Source organism: Cnephaeus nilssonii (genome assembly GCF_951640355.1).
Source record: "Cnephaeus nilssonii genome assembly, chromosome: 11".
In the NCBI taxonomy this organism is placed as follows: Eukaryota; Metazoa; Chordata; class Mammalia; order Chiroptera; family Vespertilionidae; genus Cnephaeus; species Cnephaeus nilssonii.
The window spans coordinates 87,663,579-87,687,036 of record NC_137082.1 but is presented as its reverse complement, the minus strand read 5'-3'; the positions used below and the strand labels follow the sequence as shown (position 1 = coordinate 87,687,036).

At 45.2% G+C, this 23,458-nt stretch overlaps 1 protein-coding gene across 4 annotated transcripts in view; it reads right to left on the bottom strand.

Moving 5' to 3' along the window:
- Positions 1-23,458, bottom strand: part of NOL4 (nucleolar protein 4) — a gene marked incomplete at both ends in the record, with an annotated part of 223,237 nt that overhangs the window by 163,887 nt on the left and 35,892 nt on the right. For 3 of the 4 annotated variants that reach the window (XM_079785151.1, XM_079785153.1, XM_079785154.1), the window contains one exon: positions 13,644-13,793. In XM_079785151.1, the coding sequence (XP_079641277.1) occupies positions 13,644-13,793 (150 nt within the window). Of the gene's footprint in view, positions 1-12,644; positions 12,708-13,643; positions 13,794-23,458 lie in introns of all 4 variants that reach the window. The other variant, XM_079785152.1, reaches the window with a different exon arrangement.

The following is a 23,458-nucleotide window of genomic DNA, read 5'->3' as shown; positions in this document are numbered from 1 at the left end:
AAATGTTTCCTGGGGGAGATTCTTCAGAAAATGCTCTCACCAGTTGGAGGTGACCCTCTGAACACCAGGGCGCCACGCGCTCTGTGCCTTGCCTCAGGTTGCGAAGCCCCCCAGAAACCAGTCAGATTACCCGGCAACCACGCAGAGTTCCGCCTGGAGGGAACGGACAGGCCGTCTGTGCTGTCCCAGCACCACTGACAGCGAGAGCCCCCATTTCCAACCGCGGGGCCCGGCACACTGGGGGTGCCGCTGGAGGAACTCGGGTGTGCCACGAGGGTTTCTAAAGCACGTGATACCTGACTATGTAGTCAGGGGCACTGACCTCTGTTCCCTGAGATCATCAAATGAAAAAACGACAACAGCCAACACAACAATAGCCACCTGGTGGGAATGGATCAAAATCATAGCTCTTATTTCGGCCAGGTCTGCGTAAAATCTATTTCTTGGAGTGCCGCAGAATTTTAGTAATTATCAGAATTTAGAGAATAGCAGTAAAATGTTTGTTTTACTGGAATGATGACATTAAAACCATGTTTTGTGCTAAATACCACACAGCACCCTCGATGAAAAATTGGTCTGAAGAGCCAAACATTTGACGTTTTCGCTAATGAACACTCTTGGGATTATGAATAAAGAACAAATCATCATATATAATAAAAGCCTAATATGCAAATTGACCAAACAACGGAATGACCGGTGGAACGACCAGTCGCTATGATGCGCACTGACCACCAGGGAGCAGACGCTCAATGCAGGAGCTGCCCCCAGCCTGCAGGCCCAGGCCAGCCAAGGCGGGTGCCAGCGGAGGCCCCCAATCACCCTGCTGGTCACCCCACAGATCGGCTCTGATCGCCGGCCAGCCCTAGGGACCCTACCCATGCATGAATTTCGGGCATCAGGCCTCTAGTTACAAATAACAGCCTAGTGGAATGGCTTATGATTTAGCCTACCATATGGCTTATGATTTTTAAATATTTAATATTGTGATGTTCTATCACAAACCACCTGCACTGCACATAACTGGATAATGAAACTAGAAAATCTATTTTTTTTAACTAATTAAGTTAAAATATTCTTCAACAGAGCCTGTAAATCCAGGTGTTATTAAAGGTCCCAAAAGTCCTGATGCATAAACACAGAGCCCACCATAGTCCAGGGATGCCCCTGTCTGAGGACGTAAAGGCGTGGTCCTGGGCAACATCTCTAATTCAACAAGGCCCACTCTGCCTTCATCTGGTTGGCACATTGTATGTCTTTACATACTTTTGAAAGGAAGGCATTATGATACACACATGGTTAATTTTGAAGTTTTTCAGGAAAATACTTTTATCCAGAAAACATAAATATAAATACTCTAATTAAAAGTGCATTCATAGTAATAATAAATTAGACAAAAAGTTGGCCTGTGTAATCAAATATGCATTCACTCTGCACCTCAGCAATTTTGCTTCAGAACCCTAACTACTATTTTAGAAAGACTTGTGCTATGTTGAATCTGTCAGACCTACAAACGTTTGTTAAATAACCAACTATTACATTTTTGTTAATCCTCACCTGAGGATATTTTTTCCACTGATTTTTAGAGAGTGGAAGGGAGGGAGGGAGGAGGGGGAGAAAGAGAGAGAGAGAGAGAGAGAGAGAGAGAGAGAGAGAGAGAGAGAGAGAGAGGGAGGGAGGGAGGGAGGGAGAGGAGCATCGATGTGAGACACACACACCCATTGGTTGCCCCCTGCATGTGCCCCTACCGGGGCCAGGGATCGAACCCACAACCCAGGTGCTGCCCTTGACCGGCAACCGAACCCATGACACTGCAGTACAGGGGAGGGGTGGGCTGACTCTCTAACCACTGAGCACACTGACCAGGGCAATTCCTCTTCTTTCATCATGTCGCTAATTCCCAAACCGGGACGCTGCCCACTGCTCCCCTGGCAGAGGTACCCACCCTGTCTGGGCTCCTGGATGTTTCGCTCTGACTCTGGTTGTTATCATTTACTCCAGTTTGCTATTTTCAGTTCCTATCACTATTTCTTCTGTCTTCTCTGATCCTCTTCCCGCATCCAGTCTCCACACCCACTCATCAGCTCCCCTGGCCTACTTGGGAGTGATTTTTAAATAGATTTAAGGTTGCCAGCTAAAATACAGCACATACAATTAAATCTGAATTCCAGTAAAGCATGCAATATTGGGGCTGACATATCAAAAAGTATTGTTTATCTGAAATTCAAATATACCTGGGCATCTTGTATCTTGTTAAAATCTGGCCACTTGACAGTGTGCATTTATCGAAGATGAATGAAAATATGGATCAGAGCCTGAAGATGATTTAAAACTTGGAACAAGTTGGTATGTTAGGAAAATCTAAGACGATGCCAAGAGCAGAAGTGAGAAGCAAGGCAATGTGCCGGGGATTTGAAACCGCAGTGCCCGATTTAAGCAATGTTTCCCAACTTTGCAGACCAACACCACAGGTATGAACATATTTTACATACACATTCATGTAATATCATTTCTACTCTCTTCCATTTCACTTTTTAAAAGTGATCATGCCCGGCCAGCGTGGCTCAGTGGTTGAGTGTCGACCTATGAGCCAGGAGGTCACAGTCCCATTCTCGGTCAGGGCACAGGCCCGGGTTTCAGGTTCAGTCCTCAGTAGGGGGCATGCAGGAGGCAGCCCATCAATGCTTCCCTCATCATTGATGTTCCTATCTCTCTCTCCCACTTCCTTCCTCTCTGAAATCAATACAATCAACTTATTTAAAAAAATAAAAATAAATAAAGTGGTCACACCCACCACCCCGACTGGACAGCTCGCTAACCGGTTAGGACAGGCCCCGTAAACATCCCTGGTAGGAAGCAGAGGGAGGCAGCCCGCATTTGCTGTGTGTGGTGCTGAGAGGAGACGGCGCTCTGGGGTCAAGTTTAACATGAAGGCTGGAACACCCAAAGGAGGGCGGAAGCCGGCGGGACTGTTTTTAGGCAGCTCTGGCCACCTTGCAGGCAGCCACAGGCGATTTGGAAACTCGAGGCAGATGCGTGAAACGCAGGCCGAGGGGAATGGAAGGGAATGTGGAGCCGGGACAGAGGGCCGCATCGTGCGGGGATGGAGAAGCGGTCCCAGGGGAGGCAAAAGGCAGACGCTGGGTTTGGGCCCACGGTCGTCGGCAAACTGCGGCTCGCGAGCCACATGCGGCTCTTTGGCCCCTTGAGTGTGGCTCTTCCACAAAATACCACGGCCTGGGCGAGTCTATTTTGAAGAAGTGGCGTTAGAAGGAGTTTAAGTTTAAAAAATTCGGCTCTCAAAAGAAATTTCAATCGTTGTCCTGTTGGTATTTGGCTCTGTTGACTCATGAGTTTGCCGACCACTGGTTTGGGCGAAGGCGCAGGAATCGCTGAGTGACGAGACACCAGAGGAGGACAACAGAGAGGTGACAGCATCCCGGGCAGCAGGACATCACTGCCCAGGAGCAGGTCAGGTATCGGCAAACGAGAAGCAAAATGTGCTTAAGTTCGTAATAAATAATCAGATTTTATTGGAAAGTTTTTGCTTCACTGATTCCACTTCAATGCTGTATTGCTTTGCCCTCCCGCCCCCCCCCCAAAAAACACACCCTTTATTTTCTTTGGTTTCATATAGTAAAGATAAAATAACGGTGAGCATCTTTAATTTGGAGCTGTTTCTTGCAATAATTAAAACAGTCACCGACGCAGCAAATGAGACAATGTCAAAAGGAGTCCAACTGGAGTCACAGCTCGAAAGTGTGGGCGCTTCTTCTGTGTGGCTCCTGTGTGATGGCAGAGCAGTGAGCTGGGAAGGAACAGGCCGGGGTAAACGGAGGATTCTGAGATGAGGAGGGAAAATGCGCAGATGGGCTCCGGGAAAGGCTGTCTTCAGGCGTCCCCCAACAGTGAAATAGAGACCCCCCGTAAAGATCGCACGTGAAGGGGCTCACTCAGCCAATCGAGGTGTCTCCGTCCTGGCCCCATGAGGGGCTACACTGAAATCGGCAGCCACCCCTGGGGAGGGGGGGGCCACTGACTGCTCCCCTTTTCCTGAAGCGAAGGTATGACACCATACATCCACATTGTACTGTTCAGGCTCCTGTCTGCACCCCGCCGGTCAGCGGGAAAGCCCCGCTTCTGGAAGAGGAGGCCAGGGAGTGTGGCTGCGGCCACTCAAAGCGGCCAGGGCCAGCCAGCTTAGGGGGCGGCAGGGGAGGTGAGACCGGACTCCAGGGCACAGCTCTCCAGGCAGCAGCACCCCGAGTCTGAGAGGGGACCCGGGGGGGGGGGGGGGGACCCGGTGCAGGCTGCCCTGTCTGGGCTCTGGAACATGCACCTCCTGGCAGAGGATGGAAGCATCTCTCTGAGGCACTAAGGAGAGACGCGGCCACATGGTTTCCTGGATAAAATGTCTCTCGACTTGGGGTGTTGACATGCTCTAAACGGGGCCTTTGCAAATGGGGAAGTGGGTGCATTTGATCCCGGTAGCTGGGGCCTGGTTCCTGGAACGTTACACCCAGGGGTTAAGGAATCAAATTCCTGGGAGCACCCGGGGCAAAGCCAACTGTCTGCCCGAAGCCTGGAGGCCCACCGTGAGAAATACTGCTCTAGACCACGGGGGGGGGGGGGGGGGGGGGGGGGCTTCTGGTTGCTCGTATGGAAAATACCACAATACTTAGTAAGAATACAAGAATAAATTCTGTGTTTTGCGTACTTACAACTGTAAACCTACTTTTGCCCCCCCATATACAAATCATAATACAACTAATGGATGCACATCACAAAAGATACCATGCTTGCATGTTCTCCCCTGAAGAGAAAGAGCACCCCGGGAGAGAAATGTTTGGGGTCTAAATCCCAGATTCCCAGAAGCAGCAGCTAAGTCACCACATCAGTTTCTCTCAGAATCCCCCGTTTCCCACACCACGGTCAGGGCAGGGGGCAGAGCCACATTCGGACACGGTCGGGCTACAAGTGCATCGGAGCGGACATTCCCAGAAAAAAGAAAGGGGAGGGGGAGGAGCAGAGCAGATACAAAGATTTAAAAAAAAACAGGTAAAGGGCCAGCTGGCCTGGCTCAGTGGTTGAGCCTCAACCTCTGAACCAGAAGGTCAGTTTGATTCCCAGCCCCAGCTGCGGGCTCGATCCCCAGCGTGGATCGTGCGGGAGGCAGCCAGTCAGTGATTCTCTCTCACTCAAGTTTCTCTCTCCCTCTCCCTCTCCCTCCGTCTCTGAAATCAATAAAAATATATTTAGAAAATAGAGGAATGCATACCGTGAAATGACGAAGACTTACTAATCCAGCTGGTGAATAATCCCAATGCTGGGAAGTCATGAATGAAGACAGGGTGGGTGACATCCGTAAATCACAGAGGAGCACAGGGGACACAAAGGGAGAACCTGACTTTTCAGTGGCTAAGTATGATTTCTTTTTAAAAAGCTGTTTACGGCATCTGGCACCCCACAAACAACTTCATACAGGTTCGAAGCAGTTACTATGTTCAACACGTTACATATATTATTTCTGAGCTTCAAGACAAACCTACTAATAACCCATCCCGAAGTCACCCCTGACAGGACTTTCCTCTTCAGGGTTAAGTCCACGTCCAGCTGGTATCACTAGTGTTCTTCCTACTACATTTTACTCAAGTTAATTCCATTTCCAGGTGCCTGCACAGGTGCACACGGCACGGCCTTGCGGGACTGGGAAAGGTTTTATGTATTACCCGTCACCGTGCCCAGGAGTACCTGAACCTCTGGATCTGAGTGGGGTCGGCATTAGATGTCCTGAGTGGCTTTAGAAGCTGCACTGGCTCACTTTCACCACAAGGGTGCACTAAAGGAGCAATTTATGTCTAGGCTGGACAGAAAGAGTTAATGAGGTTTCTCCAAGGTTAATCCCTTTCAAGGAATATATCTATTTACTGGGATATTATTGTTTAACATGGAAACGAGCAATGACGGGGTTTGTGATGATAAGCTGGTTTGGGTGAGCTCTTATGTCTTGCTGATCTCCACTTCCACCTTCCAAGCAGACAGCATTGTGCGCTGACTCTCGCCCTCCTGTGATAATTCTAACTACACCATACAAGAAACAAATCCATTTTGATGAATGGCAGTACACCATTCTGTTTTAGGATTGCTACTTCATACTCTAATCCCCATGCCACTTGTATCTTTCTTTCTGAGATGCTTTAGACACCTGACTTATTAGTCTGAATAATATTATTTTTAGTTATCCAAACAGTGGGCCCTGGCCAGCGTCACTCAGTGGTTAGTGCTTCGGCCCGAACACCGAAGGGTCGCAGGTTCGATTCCCGGTCAAGGGCAAGTACCTGAGTTGCAGACTCAGCCCCGCCCTGTTGGGGTGGGTGCAGAAGGCAACCAATCGGTGTCTCTCACCTGGATGTTTCTCTCTCTCCCCCTCTCCCTTCCCTTCCACTCTCCCTGAAAAATCAATGGGGAAAATATCCTTGGGCGAGGTTTTAAAACAAAACAAAAAAACAGTGGGACTATTCTAACATAAAAGCGGATTGAATATTATGTGTACTATGTTTAAATGTAATGGCTGTCTTCAAAATTTAGAAATCGCCTAAGTGAAACCTACATACGTGTGTGGGATACACGGGTAGGGGTGTGTATCTGATAAAAACAAACCACGTGGGAGTTTTTTCCCCTGAAGAGCAAACAGGAAGCACTTGGGTTAAGTAATGTGTTTACCTCGTCCAGAGCCTCCGCAATGGCATAAATCCACTCCCTGTTCAATGTGAACATGAGCTGTGCGGTGCCCAGCCTCTCCAGGCCTGGCTGCAGCTCTCCTTCAATGTCATCATTTCTATATGGTGACCTCTTCATCCTACTGAGCTGGTGTCACAAAGGCAAGGACGGCACAGACGAGGAGAGCGTACGCCTTCAGCAGGGACCTGCTGAGGACCTACTGGGAGACTGGTCTTCTGCTGAGCTGTGTGCTGGCACAGTGATATGAAAAACAGACATGGTCTCCCACCAGCAGGGACTGTATGACATTTTAACATCTACTCTAGCCATAAAAAAAAAAAAGAGAAAAGAAAACAAAAGTAACCTCACAAAGGTACCATAAAAGATCTATAACTGTACCATAGAACATATATAAAAGTGCCATAATATATGTGTGTGATTGAGCAATGGTTTATGCTCATAAACTTTCCAAGATGAGCTAGTTACGAAATATACTTCTAAATCACTGACTTAATGTATAACAGTATCATGGAGCTCAATATTAGCGAATGTCCTTAAGCACATTTAAATTCGAAGTAATTTCAGGTTTTTTATCTCTATTTGGTCTCCAGAACAGTCATTCATTTACGCCACTCTAGTTTATAACAGTGACATGAAATGAGCAATGCCATCTGCATCAAGAAGGCAGTGCCCATATCTGTTTATTTGCTGCACTGCTGGTGCCAACCTGCTCCTCACATTGGTTACCACCTTCACTGTGCCCCCAGCACAGCGATGGCCCCACACACATTCCCATTGGTGTCATTCCTTCAGAGTTTTAAGAAAACTGAAATATAACCCTCTCGTTTTACATGTCAGCAAACTGTGGCCTAAGTAAAAAAAAAAAAAAGTTAAAAGACTTCCCTTTTTAATTTTCAGACAGGAACATAGAAATTCTTCATGAGATAGTATTTTTCGGTAGTATGTATCTAGAAAGAAATATTCAATAAATATTGAAAACAAATTCTTTAAATAAGAGCCAGTTTTTAATCTCCAACATTTACAGGGAACTCATACAACTTAACAAAAGGAAGATAAACAATCCAATCAAAAAATGGGCAACAGACCTAAATAGATACTTTTTGAAAGAAGACAGAAGGAAGGCCAAGAGACATATGAAAACATGCTCAACGTCACTAATTATCCGAGAGATGCAAATCAAAATGACAATGCTGTACCATCTCACACCTGTCAGAATGGCTATCATCAACAAACGACAAGTGCTGGCGAGGATGCGGAGAAAAAGGAACCCTCGTGCCCTGCTGGTGGGAATGCAGACTGGTGCAGCCATTGTGGAGAACAGTATGGAGTTTCCTCAAAAAACTAAAAATGGAACTCCCATTTGACCCTGTGATCCCACTTGTAGGAATATACCCCAAGAAGCTAGAAACACCAATCAGAAAGGATATATGCACCCCTATGTTCATAGCAGCACAATTCACCATAGCTAAGATTTGGAAACAGCCTAAGTGCTCATCAGCAGATGAGTGGACTAGAAAACTGTGGTACAGCTACACAATGGAATACTATGCTGTGTTAAAAAAGAAGGAATTCTTACCATTTGCAACAGCATGGATGGACCTGGAGAGCATTATGCTAAGTGAAATAAGCCAGTCAGAGAAAGATAAATACCACATGATCTCACTCATTTATGGAATATAATGAACAACATAAACTGATGAACAGAAACAGATCCAGAGACAGAGAAGCATCGATCAGACTGTCAAACCTCAGAGGGAAGGCAGGGGAGGGTGGGGGTAAGGGGGAGAGATCAACCAAAGGACTTGTATGCATGCATATAAGCCTAACCAATGGACATGAACACCAGAAGGGTGAGGGCATGAGTGGGGGGGGGGGGCGCGGTTGGGGGGTTAATGGAGGGATGAGGACACATATGTAAATTTTAAAAAAAATAAATAGAGCCAGTTTTTAAATTTTTCTGAACATTAATTTAACAGAATTAACCCGTGGAAAAGCGTAATGAAGTAATTAAAACACTCATAAACTCAATCTAGCAAGAGAACCCCTAACCACGGGGACTCTGCCTTCTTTCATGTTGTCCTTCAGCCCAGGCAAACCTTGCCTCAAAGTTACAGGGTGGACTTCCAGGGATAGTGCCACCTACAGGATGCACACGGAAACTGCACAGGTTATTGCCATTATATCTCCCAACAGGGGAGTGGGGGTGGCGGGGGGGGTGGGGAGGGGGGCAGGCAGAGGAAATGATGTCCACCATATAATACTAGGTGCCTAGTGCACAAATTCGTGCACCTTGAAAGGAACTGTGGGCGTGAGGCTGCAGTGGGCATAGGGGCAGGTCTCGGCCCATCCTCCATGCCTCTGCCCAGCCCCTCCCGCCGCAGCCCACAGTCCCGTCTGCCACCGCTCCCTCATGCTGATGGCGCCGACCCCACTCACACCTGCTGATGGCGTGGAGCAATTGGGGCCAGCACCAGCAGTGAGTGTGAGCGGGGCCAGTGCTGTCAGTGGGTGCGAGCAGCGGCTGCTGCCCCGATCGCCCCTCTGGAGCAGGGGGAGGTGGAGAAGCCCTGAGGGGCGATCGGGGCCGGCAGCCACTGCTCACACCTGCTGACAGTGCCGAGCAGTCGGGGTTGGCGCCAGGTGGTGGGAACAGGTGTGAGCAGTGGCTCTGGCACCGGCAGTGGGTGTGAGCGCCCAGCGGGACTGTGGTGTGCAGGAGCAAAGAATTTTCAGTAACCACCAGAGGCTCGCCGCAATGACAGTGACCAGCGCCCCGCCTTGGTCAGGCATCCCCGCTCACCTGCTCTACCATCCTGCCATGGCCCCGACGCCCACCATGTCCCACATGTGCCCCCTGGTGGTCAATGCACTTCATAGCGACTGGTTGTTTGGTTGTTCTGCCGTTTGGTCTATTTGCATATTAGGGTTTTATATATATAGATAATTAGGGCAGTGGTCGCCCTGTGCTACTGTCCCTGTTCGCCCTTCTACCTGGAACATGAGTAGTGACTAGATAAAGAAGTAACAATATTCAAATGTTAACCAGACGCCAAGCACTTCGCACATCTTACCTCACGTACTTTACCACACCACACGTACCATTATCTCCCTCAGACCGAAGGAGAAAAAGGGAAACAATGTGCCCAAAGGCACACAGGTAGCAAGAGCTCGATGTGACATGTGAAACTGAGCTGGTCTGGGTTCTAGTCTATTTCCTGTTAGCTAAAGTGCACGCTAGCCACTCTGAATTAAACGAATGTAGTTCCTGGCAGCAATGCGTGTGAGCAACACATGTAGGCTTATTGCATCACACGACAAGGGGAGTGTGTGTGCGTGTGTGTGTGTGTGCGTGTGCACGCACGTTGACACATACACACATACACGTGCAGACTGTTCTCTCTATTGACAACACCAACGTTCCCCCTTCGTTCCTGAATTCCCACCAGTTACTCTAGTTTTCTGTTTGTTTGTTATTTCACGAAAGAGCCTTGAGACGGAATCTTTCGATGGGACCCGGACATCAGAAAGGCCTGGGAAGGCAGCTGTGCTGAGCCTGTGATGGGCCACAAGCCACAGAGACCTCCCGAGAGGAGCGGGGCAGTCCCTGAAGGGGAGCGCAGGGCGCGCTGAGGAGAGGTAGACAGACGGGAGGACACACCAGCACCCGCACTAGTTCTGTAGAATGTTGCATCATTCATTCTGAAGGGGCTCTCCAAATTGTAAGTGCCTGCATTCGATTTTCAGTACAAAAATGCATTTTAAGTTCAAATATATATAACTGAATGATCCATACCTTGTCTCCACTCTGTTGATGTAGATAATCAAGAGTTTACTCTAGTCAAGTCTATTGAAAGACACACATTCAATGGACCAGTTACAGTTAACATGGCGACAGTGACAAAAACAGAGAAAGTACCTAAGACACTAAAATCCAACAATGACTGAAAATAATAACCAGGATAGCCTTCACATATTCCTAAAATGTGTCATTTTGTGTGGATTTGTTTTTCAAAGAACTCATGAGTAATAGAACATATACCTTCCAATTTTATCTACAGCCAAATCAATTTGCAATGAACTTTAAGTTACAGAATGCCTAGATATTTCAAGGAATGATATACTGCAGATAGGTAAAAACAAATAGCATTCAAAGTTAATCCGATATTAAAGAACCACCATTTCCTGCAGAGTGAAAACAAAGAAAGATTTGCAAACAAAGGCAAAGTAAATAAAATGACCACTAAATCTATTGATAATATTATTAAGACAATCTGAGACTCTTTAATGATTAGTTGTATAAGTATGGTTTCTTGGCCATGTAGGAAAAGGAAGAAAAAGGTCAATAAACATAATCATGCATGCCCTATGAGCTAATTAATGAGTTAGAAGTAGAAAAAAAATCTTAAACTTAATGGAACCATTATAATTGCCATAGGTGTCTAGCTAATTCTACTAATAACGAGCCAATCCCTGTATTGGTATAGAGAACGCTCTCTGACCCAACACTGCTCCATTTCAAGTTGCATTTAGTTTTATGCTCCATTACTTGAACATTTATATTAATTTTTAACATTAGACTTAAGTTCACTGCAGAGTCTAGTACACAGTTTTGCTGGCATTGCAGCAGTTTTTTCCTATGATGAGTTATTAGTCCACAAAATGGAAATGTTTCCTAATTAGGATTCTCTATAGAGATACCGGAAGGTAATGGGTTAGGCCAAAAAGAACCTTCGTGATATTAGGAAAAGGTTGAAAACACTTTAGATGTGAAAATAAACAATCAACTTGGGCAAGAGAAAGATCTTCAAATAGAATGTTCTCAATAGGGATTAGATGATGTTTTAGATGCTGCTTAGACTTTAAAAGTTGGTATCCTGCCCTAACCGGTTTGGCTCAGTGGATAGAGCGTCGGCCTGCGGACTGAAAGGTCCCAGGTTCGATTCCGGTCAAGGGCATGTACCTTGGTTGCGGGCACATACCCAGTAGGAGGTGTGCAAGAGGCAGCTGATCGATGTTTCTCTCTCATCCCTCTCTATCCCTCTCCCTTCCTCTCTGTGAAAAATCAATAAAAATATATTTTTTAAAAAGTTGGTATCCTTACCCCAAATTGCAGAAAATTTCTTTATAACGTTAATGCAAAATAATATATGTTAAAGCATGTTTACCAATATACTGAGAGTGTTTAGCATGCAACATGGGAATGGATCAAATTCTCACATTTCATTTCAGAAAACAAAGGTGAGCTATTTGGGTCTACGTCTCTGACTCATGTTCCCACTTTAGTTTAAGATCTCAATCTAGCGCATTGGAAAGATTAAGTTATTTTAAATTGCTTTTGGCATTTAATCAGATTTGGCTGCCACCCTCCTACAGACAATGAAACCACTCATTTCTTGTTAGCTTTTCATTTAATACAATTAAACTGATGTATGTCTACCTTACAAAGTCCTATCAAGTTCAGGTAGTTATTTCATGAAAACAGAACTATCAAAGAGTACACAGTTAGTGATATTAGTAGATCAATATTCAATTGTTTTTCTATTGCCATCCAGAGATAATACCCTGGCTTAGGAGACAGGTGAAAGGAGCATTTGCAGGGATATTAGTCGACATAAAACTATCCTAAAGAAGGCAAACCTCTGCCATTAGTCATGAGAGGAGTAAGTCAAAAGAAAGTTTCTGTGGCAGAATTATGGGAGGAAACCTACAACAGTGCCTCCCACAAACCATGCAGTTTGGAAACAGCCAAGAAACAAAACCATAGAGAAGGAGAGATAAATACAACATGTATTAGGGGTTATTATGCAACTACACAGGTTCGCTATGACCCTGGAAATATAGCAAAAAATAGTTATGGAAAAGAAGCTCTTTCTTATGCTCAGTAGCTAGTTTTCAAACATAGGTACCTGGATCTGAAACTTTGAGCATTTCACACATTTTTCTGTATCTGAAAAAAAAATGGATCCAGACTGATATTGTGTATCAATATAGCTGAAAACAGTTAATATAAAGGCAGCCAAAAGCAAAGTTCAATAAGAATTCTAAAAAAGCATATTCTTCTGATTGCTGATAAAGTACTTCTGACGTACACTTGGCTCATATTGGAAAAGAATAATTTACTGTTCCATTTTCCTAGAAAGGATGAAATATCGATATTAAGAGGATTCCATAAACTTTTTAATTAAATAAAAAGCTATATTAAAGTGTCTAGATCAAACAGTAAGTAATAATTAGACACTTTAGAAACAATATATAACTCCAGCTTGACAATATATATTTCAAATCTAACAGTTAATTAAACCTTCTTTTCACATAATTTATGATATAAACATTACATATATATATATCCATTCAAAAATGTCCAAGGGCATTAAATCTATAAAAGTTACACATATCTTTTAATAACCTATTCTGTAAGAAATGTATACCCTTTGGTACAATGTATTTATATAAGGAGACATTTAAAGAGTACATAAAATTTTCTTATCCGTGTGATTATAAGCATTAAAGAGGAACTGCCTAAACATATTAATATGATTTGAAGGGGAAGAAATGTTAAAACTGTAGTGGTAGTACCAATCTTCAAAAGTTCCAGCCATATTATGATGCAGTGAATAAATAACGCATTTGACTGGGACTGCCACATATTATGTATATTTACAGAAAACTCTATGAGACTCGTAGAGACAGGTTTAAATTACATACAACAGACTTGGTGAACACACGACCAAAACAGAACCAGTAATAATTAAATTACAGTTTAAATGTCGGGTGTGACCAGGAGATGGTCTAATTTATGTCGCAGATAGAATATTTATCCTTATTTAACCCCGTTTTAATAAGCATCCCTATCACCAAATTTCCAAATGCATGCCTCGTTCCTTTTCAGGGCCTTCGTAACTTACTGCTTTGTATGTTCTCTTCTGCCCAGCGTGCTTCCGGATCTGTTCCCCATTGGGCCCGGTCTCCACGTGCATGGAGTAGATGATGTCGAAGAAATCTTCGACCACGGCCACCCGCCGCAGGGACAGCTTCTCGTCCACCCCTACGCCATCCTGAAACAGAAGCAAAACAAGCAGCACAAAATTAGTAAAAAATAAAATTAAATAAATAAATGTATTTAACACAAAGTGAGCACCTAAAGTTGTTTAAACAAAAACATGTTCACACACTGAACCAGGGGACGTAAGTAAGTTTCTCAATCACTGCACGGCACCAGGTCACACACCCGGGGCTCCGGCGCTGAAGCATGCTCCCCTGTGAAGAGGAGAGAGACGGGAAAATAGAGGTTTTCACCGGATCCAGGCAGAACGGGCTCGCTCTCAAAGTGGCCCGAAGCTCTCTTTTCAGACTCGGGGGGCCGACCCTGCCATTTGGCCCTCAGGCCTTCGGTTCACTCACATATCCACACACACACACAGACAACGACAGCAAAACGTCTGGCAAAGCAAATAATTTGTAAAAATCTGGAGCTGAAATAAATCTTTGATTTTATGTATTGGCTATTGAATAAATTCACCCTAACTATATAAAAAATAGCACAGTGATAAACCAAATTATGAACCTTTAATCTGCAGCATTCTTCAATATCTTCTAAAGTGTTTGTGACGAACCATTCTTTTTTCAAAAAAGGGAAACAACAAAATAACTTGTAAAAATTCAAACAATATTTATGGGAAAAGAAATAAAATAGAACAAAGTAAAAGTAGCATAGAGAGAGAAATGAAGTGTTTCAACCTAAAATAATACTACAACCTAAAAAAGATAAAAGTGAGTGTTTTGAGTGGCAACCCTATAAAAACGCATTAATTTTATACCAGCAATTCATCTGCAAAAACAAAACAGGTAATTCCACTTCTCTCCAGGATGCATGGTTTACCCAAGAACACAGTACTGAGGTCCAAGCTTATGCGTCTTCCATGAGAAGATAATTACAAGTGTTTACGGAGCGTGTTCGTGCTCCTTCCGCACAAACAGAAGTCTGAGTCCCGAGGCAGACAAGGCCTTGGGCACAGAGCAGCCCGGGCACAGAGCAGCCTGGCCAGCCCTGCCCGGCCATATGGTCCGGCTGCGCCGAGCTGCCTGTCAGATGCTGTCTCGCAGGAGTGGCTCCCACCGCCTCCTCCGGCTGCTGCTGCTCAGGAAGCACAAACCACTTTCCCTCTCAAGGTCCTGATGAACCACGCCTCACTGAGGCTGCCTGCTTCCCTGCTTTTCTTCTTAAACATATTCTTATTGATTTCAGAGAGGGAGGGAGAGGGAGAGAGAGAGAGAAACATCAATGATGAGAGAGATTCATGGATCGGCTGCCTTCTCCACGCCCCACGCTGGGGATCGAGCTTGCACCAGGGCCTGTGCCCTGACCAGGAATCCAACCGTGACCTCCTGGTTCACGGGTGGACGCTCAACCCCTGGGCCACGCCGGCCGGGCTCCCCTGCTTTTTCATCATCTGCCCGAGCTAACATCTATTAACAGCTTACGGAGTAAACAAGGACAAGGCAGAAAGGAATTTTCTCTCCCTGAAGACGGATTTGTTTTTATGTAAATGTAGGGTTCATCTGAAGATTTAGTCAACTGGGCCATCTCCTTTGGTCACCATTGTGGATAATGCAAGTATTTGGCTGTGAAGGAGCAGCACAAAGGCATCTTCTCGCATTTTCCCTTAACGAGCAGACACAATCATTAGCTGGAAGAGTGGTAAAGTTACACCCTTAGTACTAAGAACCAGAGCGAGGCAAACAAAAATGAGTTTCAGAGATGCTAGTATTCACTGAACACTCAATGATAACAAAATTAACAGGTCAAAAGACATATAATGTTCGTGGCCAATGGCCTATAATGCATGAGTATATTTGGAAGGAGATGCTAACAAAATAAAAAATAATTTAAAGCTCTTGCAGCTAAGAAACCCATCTTGTGAGTCATAGTCCCAAGGGGCAGGGAGGGGGAGGAGGGGGAGAGAATTTTAGGAAAGCTCTGAGGGTAAGAATTGAGCTATGTGCATTTGACAGCGAAGTAAAAATTACTGACCTAATCACAAGGCAAGGAATTAAAGCCCAGAAATAAAGGTTCTTTCCTCTAAATTGATCAGAAGAGCTACAGTAGACTTTCTCTGAGAAGTAAATGTGAACATTAATTAATGAGATGTGGAAGTGTGGTCTTTGTCAAGACTACCACACTTCCCCAAGAATCTAGATGCATTCATTCTGTGCCATGATTTATTGCTATTATTATTATTATTAATGTTACTGTCACCCAGATTCACAATATAAAAGTCTGAATCAGTCTCTTATCCAGTAATCAAATAATTCTACCTGTGAACTAGCTCTCCAATCTACTCCCTTCCTTTTCCTACTGGGCTCCTGATTCAAGAACCCAGCAAATGACTTTTGGAACCTCCACCAGAAGTCACCTCGAGTGCATGTGCCAAACCTGCTTTTGATCATGTGTGTGCCGGGTTCAAGCCTGGTTTTGACTTGGTGAGGAAGAGTGCTTTTCTGGGTTAGCATAGCCTACGATGGGCTCAACAATATGAGGTGGCACATGTACTGACTTTCTGCCGACCTTGGCTTAACTTTGGGAACAGCATTCTCTTTACCACTTTTCCACTCATTTCTCTCTATTCCAATGTGTCCTCAAATAGTCCAAATATCTTCCTTAAAAATTATAACTATCTCTGAAACTAATATAATATTAAATGTTAACTATAATTAAAAAATAAATTTGTAAATCCTAAATTGATGGTAACTACATCAATTTAGGATTTACAAATGTCTACTAGACTCTCACACCTCTAAGATACAATTCACACTCCTTAATTTATTATACATTTAAATATTCTTAATCTGATTCCAATTTACTTACCACTACCCACCTTATTTCTTATCATTCCAACACATTCTAATCACAATGAACTCAACTTTCCCTGAAAGTTGTTATGAAGTTTCCATAAAACTTATGACTTATGACTTCCCCATTAGAATCTAAGCTTTCTGCAGGCAAAAACTGCATTTGTCTTTTTCACTGCTGCATCACAAGAACACAGAATTATACCAAGCAGAAAATAAATGGACCATAATTTTTGAGTAGATAAATCAGAAATCAATAAATGAATGTGCGCTCTGCTTTTCCCCTAGAATATCTTTTAACTGGCAAATTCCTGTTGTCTTCAAAACCCAACTCACATGACCAGTCTTCCATGAAGCAATACCTGACTCCTTAAAGCTACGTTACTCACTTATTTCCCTGTGCTTCTGCCTCCCTTCGCTCATTCCAATGTTTGGCATTTCATATTTTATTTTGTTTTTTTTTTATTTCTTTATTTTTTTATAATTTATATACAGCGAAATGCTCAGATCTTAAATATATTGTTCAGCCAGTATAAGTAAATGTATCTAATAACATTCCCATCACCCTAGATCAGTGGTCGGCAAACCGCGGCTTGCGAGCCACATGTGGCTCTTTGGCCCCTTGAGTGTGGCTCTTCCACAAAATACCACGGCCTGGGTGAGTCTATTTTGAAGAAGTGGCGTTAGAAGAAGTTTAAGTTTAAAAAATGTGGCTCTCAAAAGAAATTTCAATCGTTGTACTGTTGATATTTGGCTCTGTTGACTAATAAGTTTGCCGACCACTGCCCAAGATAATCCTTTCATATTCTTTCTTAGTCAAGTCCTTAAAAGCAATGACTGATGATTTCAACCACCAGGTTAGTATTTGCATATCCCAAACGTTTACATACTGGGATTATAAAGTACGTACTTGTGTACTTCTGTGTCTCACTTTTTCCATTTGGTATAATAATTTAGAGATGTATTCATGTTTTTGTGTGCATCAGAGTTCATGCTTTTTACGTCTGAATAATGTCCCATTGCATGGCTAAGTCACCATTTGTCCATTTTCCTGTTGATGGGCATCTAGGTGGATCCCAGTGTGGCACTGTTGTGGGGGAGAAAGTGACTAGGTTGTATTTTAAATGATCTCAGCACTATCAGATCCTTACTCTGCACAGTGAGCTCACTAGGAAATGATGCTTAGTGATAATGACTGAGAAATGTTCATACCGAGAGGAGTCCTTGGTATGTAGTACTTGGTCAGTAAACATCCAATTAGAACATAATGTGTGTCTCCATAACCTGGATAATTTGTACACACTCTTTGCCAAGCAGTTGGCTCATGCTTACAGGTATTGGGAAGAGACAGCACATTATGCCTCTTTGAAGTAAACTATCATATCCCATCATTTACTTCCCAAGTTTCCTTGGGCAATTCCATTACATTTATTTGGTCCTTGGATTTTTTTTCATTGGGAATATGAAGATCATTATAACACTTATCTGTTTGGCTTGATTTGAGGTTTGCCGGAACTTTGCATGGAATTAGTAAGCACTCAACAAAGGTAAGTTGTGATTTTATTACTAGAGGCCCGATGCCTTTGTAGCCATGGCAGGCCTTTGTAGCCACGGCTGCCTGGATCCCTCCATTGCAGCCGTGGCAGCTGCCTCAATTCCACGGCTGGAGCCCCAGCTTCATCTTGGAAGGATGTCCAGTCTAATTAGCATATTACGCTTTTATTATTATAGATAGACTAGAGGCCCAGTGCACGAAATTAGTGCACTCAGTGTGGGGGGGGGGAGGTCCCTCAGACTGGCCTGCACCCTCTCACAGTTTGAGAATCCTCGGGGGATGTCCAACTGACAACGTAGGTGACAGTCATACATCCTTAGTGCTGCCCGGCTTCTGGCTGAGCGATGCTCCCCCTGTGGGAGCGCACTGACCACCAGGAGGCAGCTACCGCGTTGAGCGGGATCGGACCCATACTGGCTCTCCAACATCCCCTGAGGGGTCCCAGATTGAGAGAGGGTGCAGGCCAGACCGAGGGACCTCATTGGTGCACAATTGGGGCCAGGGAGGGACGTGGGAGGTTGGCCAGCAGGGGAGGGACTGCAGGAGGGCTCCAGGGTGTGTCCAGCCTGTCTCACTCAGTCCTGATTGGCCAGACCCAAGCAGCAAGCTAACCTACCGGTTGGAGTGTCTTCCCCCTGGTGGTCAGTGCACATCATAGCGACTGGTCGACCAGTTGACTGTCTGCCCCCTGGTGGTCAGTGCACATCATAGCGAGCAGTTGAGTGGCCTTAGCATATCATTAGCATATTACACGTTGATTGGTTGAACGGACGACTGGGCACTTAGCATATTAGGCTTTTATTATAGAGGATAATGTGTGTCCTTCTAATGCCTGACTAAGCCTTTGACATAAAGAGACAGAGTTCTGGTGATAGTTCCCTAAAAAAAAAGTAAAGGGCACCCAGAAAAGCCAACACGATATTAAAGGAGAAGAGCAAAGTGAGAGGATTGACACTATCCAACCTCAAAGTTTCCTAAAAGCTACTGTAATCAAGACAGTGTCATACAGACAAGAGAACAGACAACTGGATCCATGCAACAGAATATAAGGTACCTGAGTGGACCCACATAAATATGAAGTGATCTTTAACAAAGGAGAAAAGGCAATACAATGGAAAAAGATTGTCTTTTCAACAACTGTTGCTAGAAACATAGACATCTACATGCACAGAGAAAGAGAATCTAGACACAGAGCTGCACTCTTCATAAAGAGTGATTCCAAATGGAGCATAGCCCCAAATGTACAAGTTCCAAACTATACAAACGCCTAGAATATAGGAAAAATATCACCATGAACTTGGGCATGACAATGATTTTTTTTTGGTACAACACTGAGGTACTATGGATGAAAAAAATAATTCATAGGCTGGACTTCATTATAATTAAAAAGTTCTGCTCGGTGAGAGACACAGTCAAGAGACTGAAAAGGTAAGTCACACATGGGGAGAAAATATTTGCAAAAGATATACCAGATAAAAAATTATTATCCAAAATATACAAAGTCTTAAAATCCTACAATAAGAAAACAGAAGTCCGACTACAAAATGGGCAAAATATCTGAACGGATATCTCACTGAAGAAGATGTACAAATGGAAATCAAGTATGTGAAAAGATGTCCTATTAGTATGTCATCAGGAAATTGCAAATTAAAAAATGAAATGCCACCACAAACATGAGTCATAATGTTTACAAACTACTGTGTTAAGACAGAGACTGTATCGTAATAAAAGGACCTCCAGATATTGTAGCTTAAATAGATGGAAATGTATTTATCTCTCATCTAACAGTCCAGTGGGCTGGACGTGGCTCTGCTGTCAGAAACACGTGACTGCCCAGGGCTCTCTAGACTTCACTATTTCCCATCCAGAAGTACAAGTGAGAGAGTATAGGAAATAAGGTGTGCTCATCATGCCTGCCTAAGGTCCACACTCCATCACTGGACCACGCCGAGAGGCAAGAAAAGCTGGCAAATGCAGCCACATGTCCCGCTGTAAGTCAGAGGGTGCTGTTCCTCTGGGGAGGAAAACAATGAATACGAAGGACAAGTTGGAGCTTCTGCCTCATTTACTGGCCAGACCAGACAGAAACATAGGACATGTGCAAAGATACAAGGGAAAAGGAGTAGGAAATAGGTTTAACATTTGTAAAGGACAGTACTGTTTGACAAAACAGGCAGTCAGTATGGGGAGATGGGAGCCAATGGAAATGTAAGTTTGGAATCACTGAGGAGTGTTGATTACAGAAGGAGCAGGGCAGGGAAAAGACCACCACGTAGCAGCCAGGTCCAGTTTTTCCCACCTTAAAGGCATCCCATCATTCTTGCCATGATTCACAACTCCATGTTCATCTTTCTTTCTGAGCACTCAGAAAAAGAAAACTAAAATGACAAAACGCAGGCTTAAGGAAAGTGAGTTTCAAAACAATCAGCAAGGAACAAGACGTTCTTTCCACAAAGAGAATTTTCCCAAGAAGAGATATTCGCGGAGTAGCAACTGAAAATGCCTGTTTGCGAAAACGTTCCCTATGTCCTCCCACCCTGAAGGTTAGCGTATGCCCTTCCCCTTCTGCTTCTTAGACTTTCCGTATGTTAGAAGTAAAGGCTGCGGAACTTCCCCCAAGTGGCGGCATAAAAATCCTTTCAGTGAGATCTCAAGACCCCCTCACAACCAACGTCTTCTAACATCAATTGAGCACTTACATGCACTGGGTGATATGTGCACTACAGTAGGTCCACGGGTTACGTGGGAGATCCGTTCCTACAGCGCGACATACCACGATTTTCGCCGTTAAGTCAGAACCCACCTACATAAGCACCTACGTCACTCACATGGAGCACATACACAGCAGTAATGAAGTGAAACAGTAAAAAAAAAATGTAAAAGACAACAATTCCTGACCTTTACTTGTGGTAAATAAATAATAAAAAACATAAAGCACATATGGACATACATTGAAATGACAGAACTTTTTTTTATAAATAAATTAGCAGCCCTGTGCACGAATCCGTGCACCAATAGCTCACCAATAGCTCGCTGCTGCCCTCCAGTAGCTCTTAGCCTGCTGCCCTGCCCTCCTGTAGTCCCCCTTTCCCCTTCCCTGCCCCCCCATAGCTTGCTGCCCTGCCCTCTCCTGTAGCTCTCCGCTGTCTGCTTGTAGCTCGCTGCCCCACCCTCCTGCTGATCCGTGATCCAGTTGTTATGCAGTCGGTCGTTACGCTTCAGGGCGTAACGACCATTTGCATATTACATCTTTATTATATAGGATGGGAGATAGCAACGTAACCACAAAACGACGTATGTCGAATGTCAAGTCCGATGTAACCCGAGGACTGCCTGTATTTAACTCCTGCAAAGTCCTGAGAATAGCAGAAAGGTTAAGCAATTGTCCTAAATGACACTGCTAGCAAGTTGTGGAGCTTGGCTATGAACCAAGGCAGCTTGATCCCAGCGCCAGCTTATCCATGGTTGTCCGCATGCTCTGCGTCAGCTACCGTGTAACTATCACAGAGAGTGAACTTCAGAACAGAATAAGAGGTTGGAAAGGGACAGGGTTCAGTCAGGGACGGGTTGAACTGAAGATGCCTACAGGGAAGACAAGTATCAAGGTCCATGAAGGAGCTAGAAATAGGGGTCTGGAGTTCAAGCGAAGTTTGCACAAGATAACACAGAGTAAAGAGACAAGAGAATGACAGGGCGTGTGACCCTATGGATGGGAAGGAGAAGGCCCAGGAAAATAGGTAAGATGGATAAAATGGAAAAGCAATATGCAATAAAAAAAAAAAAGGAAAGGAAAAAGTGAAAGACTGAGAAAGAGCTTTCGAAGAGGGCAGAGAAGTGCCAGGAGAGATGGGAGATTTTCAAGGAAAAGGACAGGTTAGGTCAAGAGGGTCCGATTCTTAGCAGTGGGATGACAGATGAAAGGCAGAACCAGATTCCGTGCTTGGGGAAGACCGAAGTGATAGGACACTGAAGACAAGCGTGTCTCACATTCATGGCTTTACCGGGGGCTTGGACTATATAAAACTCTCCATGACACAGAAAGTGTGGGGAAAACCCAAATCATTACGTATCTCACCCATCGGCTTTAGGAAAGAAATAGTTGTCCTGCATTGTTGGGATTTTCTAAAGACACAGTATTCAAGTCAGCTGAAAAGGCTGGTCAAAATTGCAGAACTATGGGAGGAAACTCGTGATTATCAGCAGCAAAAGCTCCAGGGAGCTCTCGGGGCATGAAAGCCGGGCCGTATCCTCGGGAAGCAGGCAGACACTGAGAAGCCAGGGGTTGTGACCAACAGCGGTTCGCAGGGCCACCGAGGCCGCCACCTGCTCTCATCTCATCGGGCAGTCCTTCCTGCTCAGAGCATTCGCGGCTGGAGTCGGGAGAGAGGCATCGTGCACTTCATCTTGAACCTGAGCTAAGTGTCGGTATTCTAGGCCACCCCCTCCCGCCCCAGTTCAAAGGCAGACCCCGGCTAAAACAGGCCCCTTTGCAAAGCCAAAAGCTGACCTCAAACATGGAAGAAGCAGAGCCCAGAAAAGAGGGGTTTTCGCACCGGATTGGCATGTAGAATTAGGGGGGAAACACACACACACACACGAAGAAACAAGGACAGGCTTCTGAGCAGTCTGTTTTTCTCTCCATTATGTCCCCAGATATTCCAACACCTGTGATCTCACTCAGGTGTCAAAAAGCAGTGCATTTCATCACGAGGACAGTCCTACGAATGGTACCCCGGTCCTATGGGTGAACACGCGGCATTGCACGTATCTTCCGTAATGAGGGGGACCCAGGACTGGAAATTTCTTTCTGCCGGACCCTGGATGTGGTCAGGCCAGTGTCCTGGGAGCTGGGGAGCTGCCTGCCAGCAGGAGAGACTGGCAGACCCCGTGTGAAGGGGCCACGCTTCCATCCTCCGCGGTTATTGGGGAGACGGGGGCGCAGAGACGGAGAAATCTGGGTGGAAAGCCGAGTAAACCAAGGCGTGGACGGGGGTGGGGGTGGGGGTGGGGGGGAGACCCGGGGTGACTTGTGGACACCTGCCCGCTCACTTCCTGTTTGTGGGAGGCGGGCGGGCGAGAGGCGGCAGCTGCTGGGATGGGGTTCCTGGCGGAGCCGCGGGGGCAGAAGGGCTCTGGTTGCTGTTTCCGCTCCAGCGCCTGCAGGAGCAGCAGCGGGTGCAGGCGAGGCTGCCCCAGCGTCTCCATGACAACCCGGGAGGGTGGGAGGGAGGAAGGGGCCCTGCACCCCACAGCCCCCGCCGGGCCTCCGACCCCGCTACCTGGCGCTGGGCTGGGCTGGTCCTCCACCCACACGCC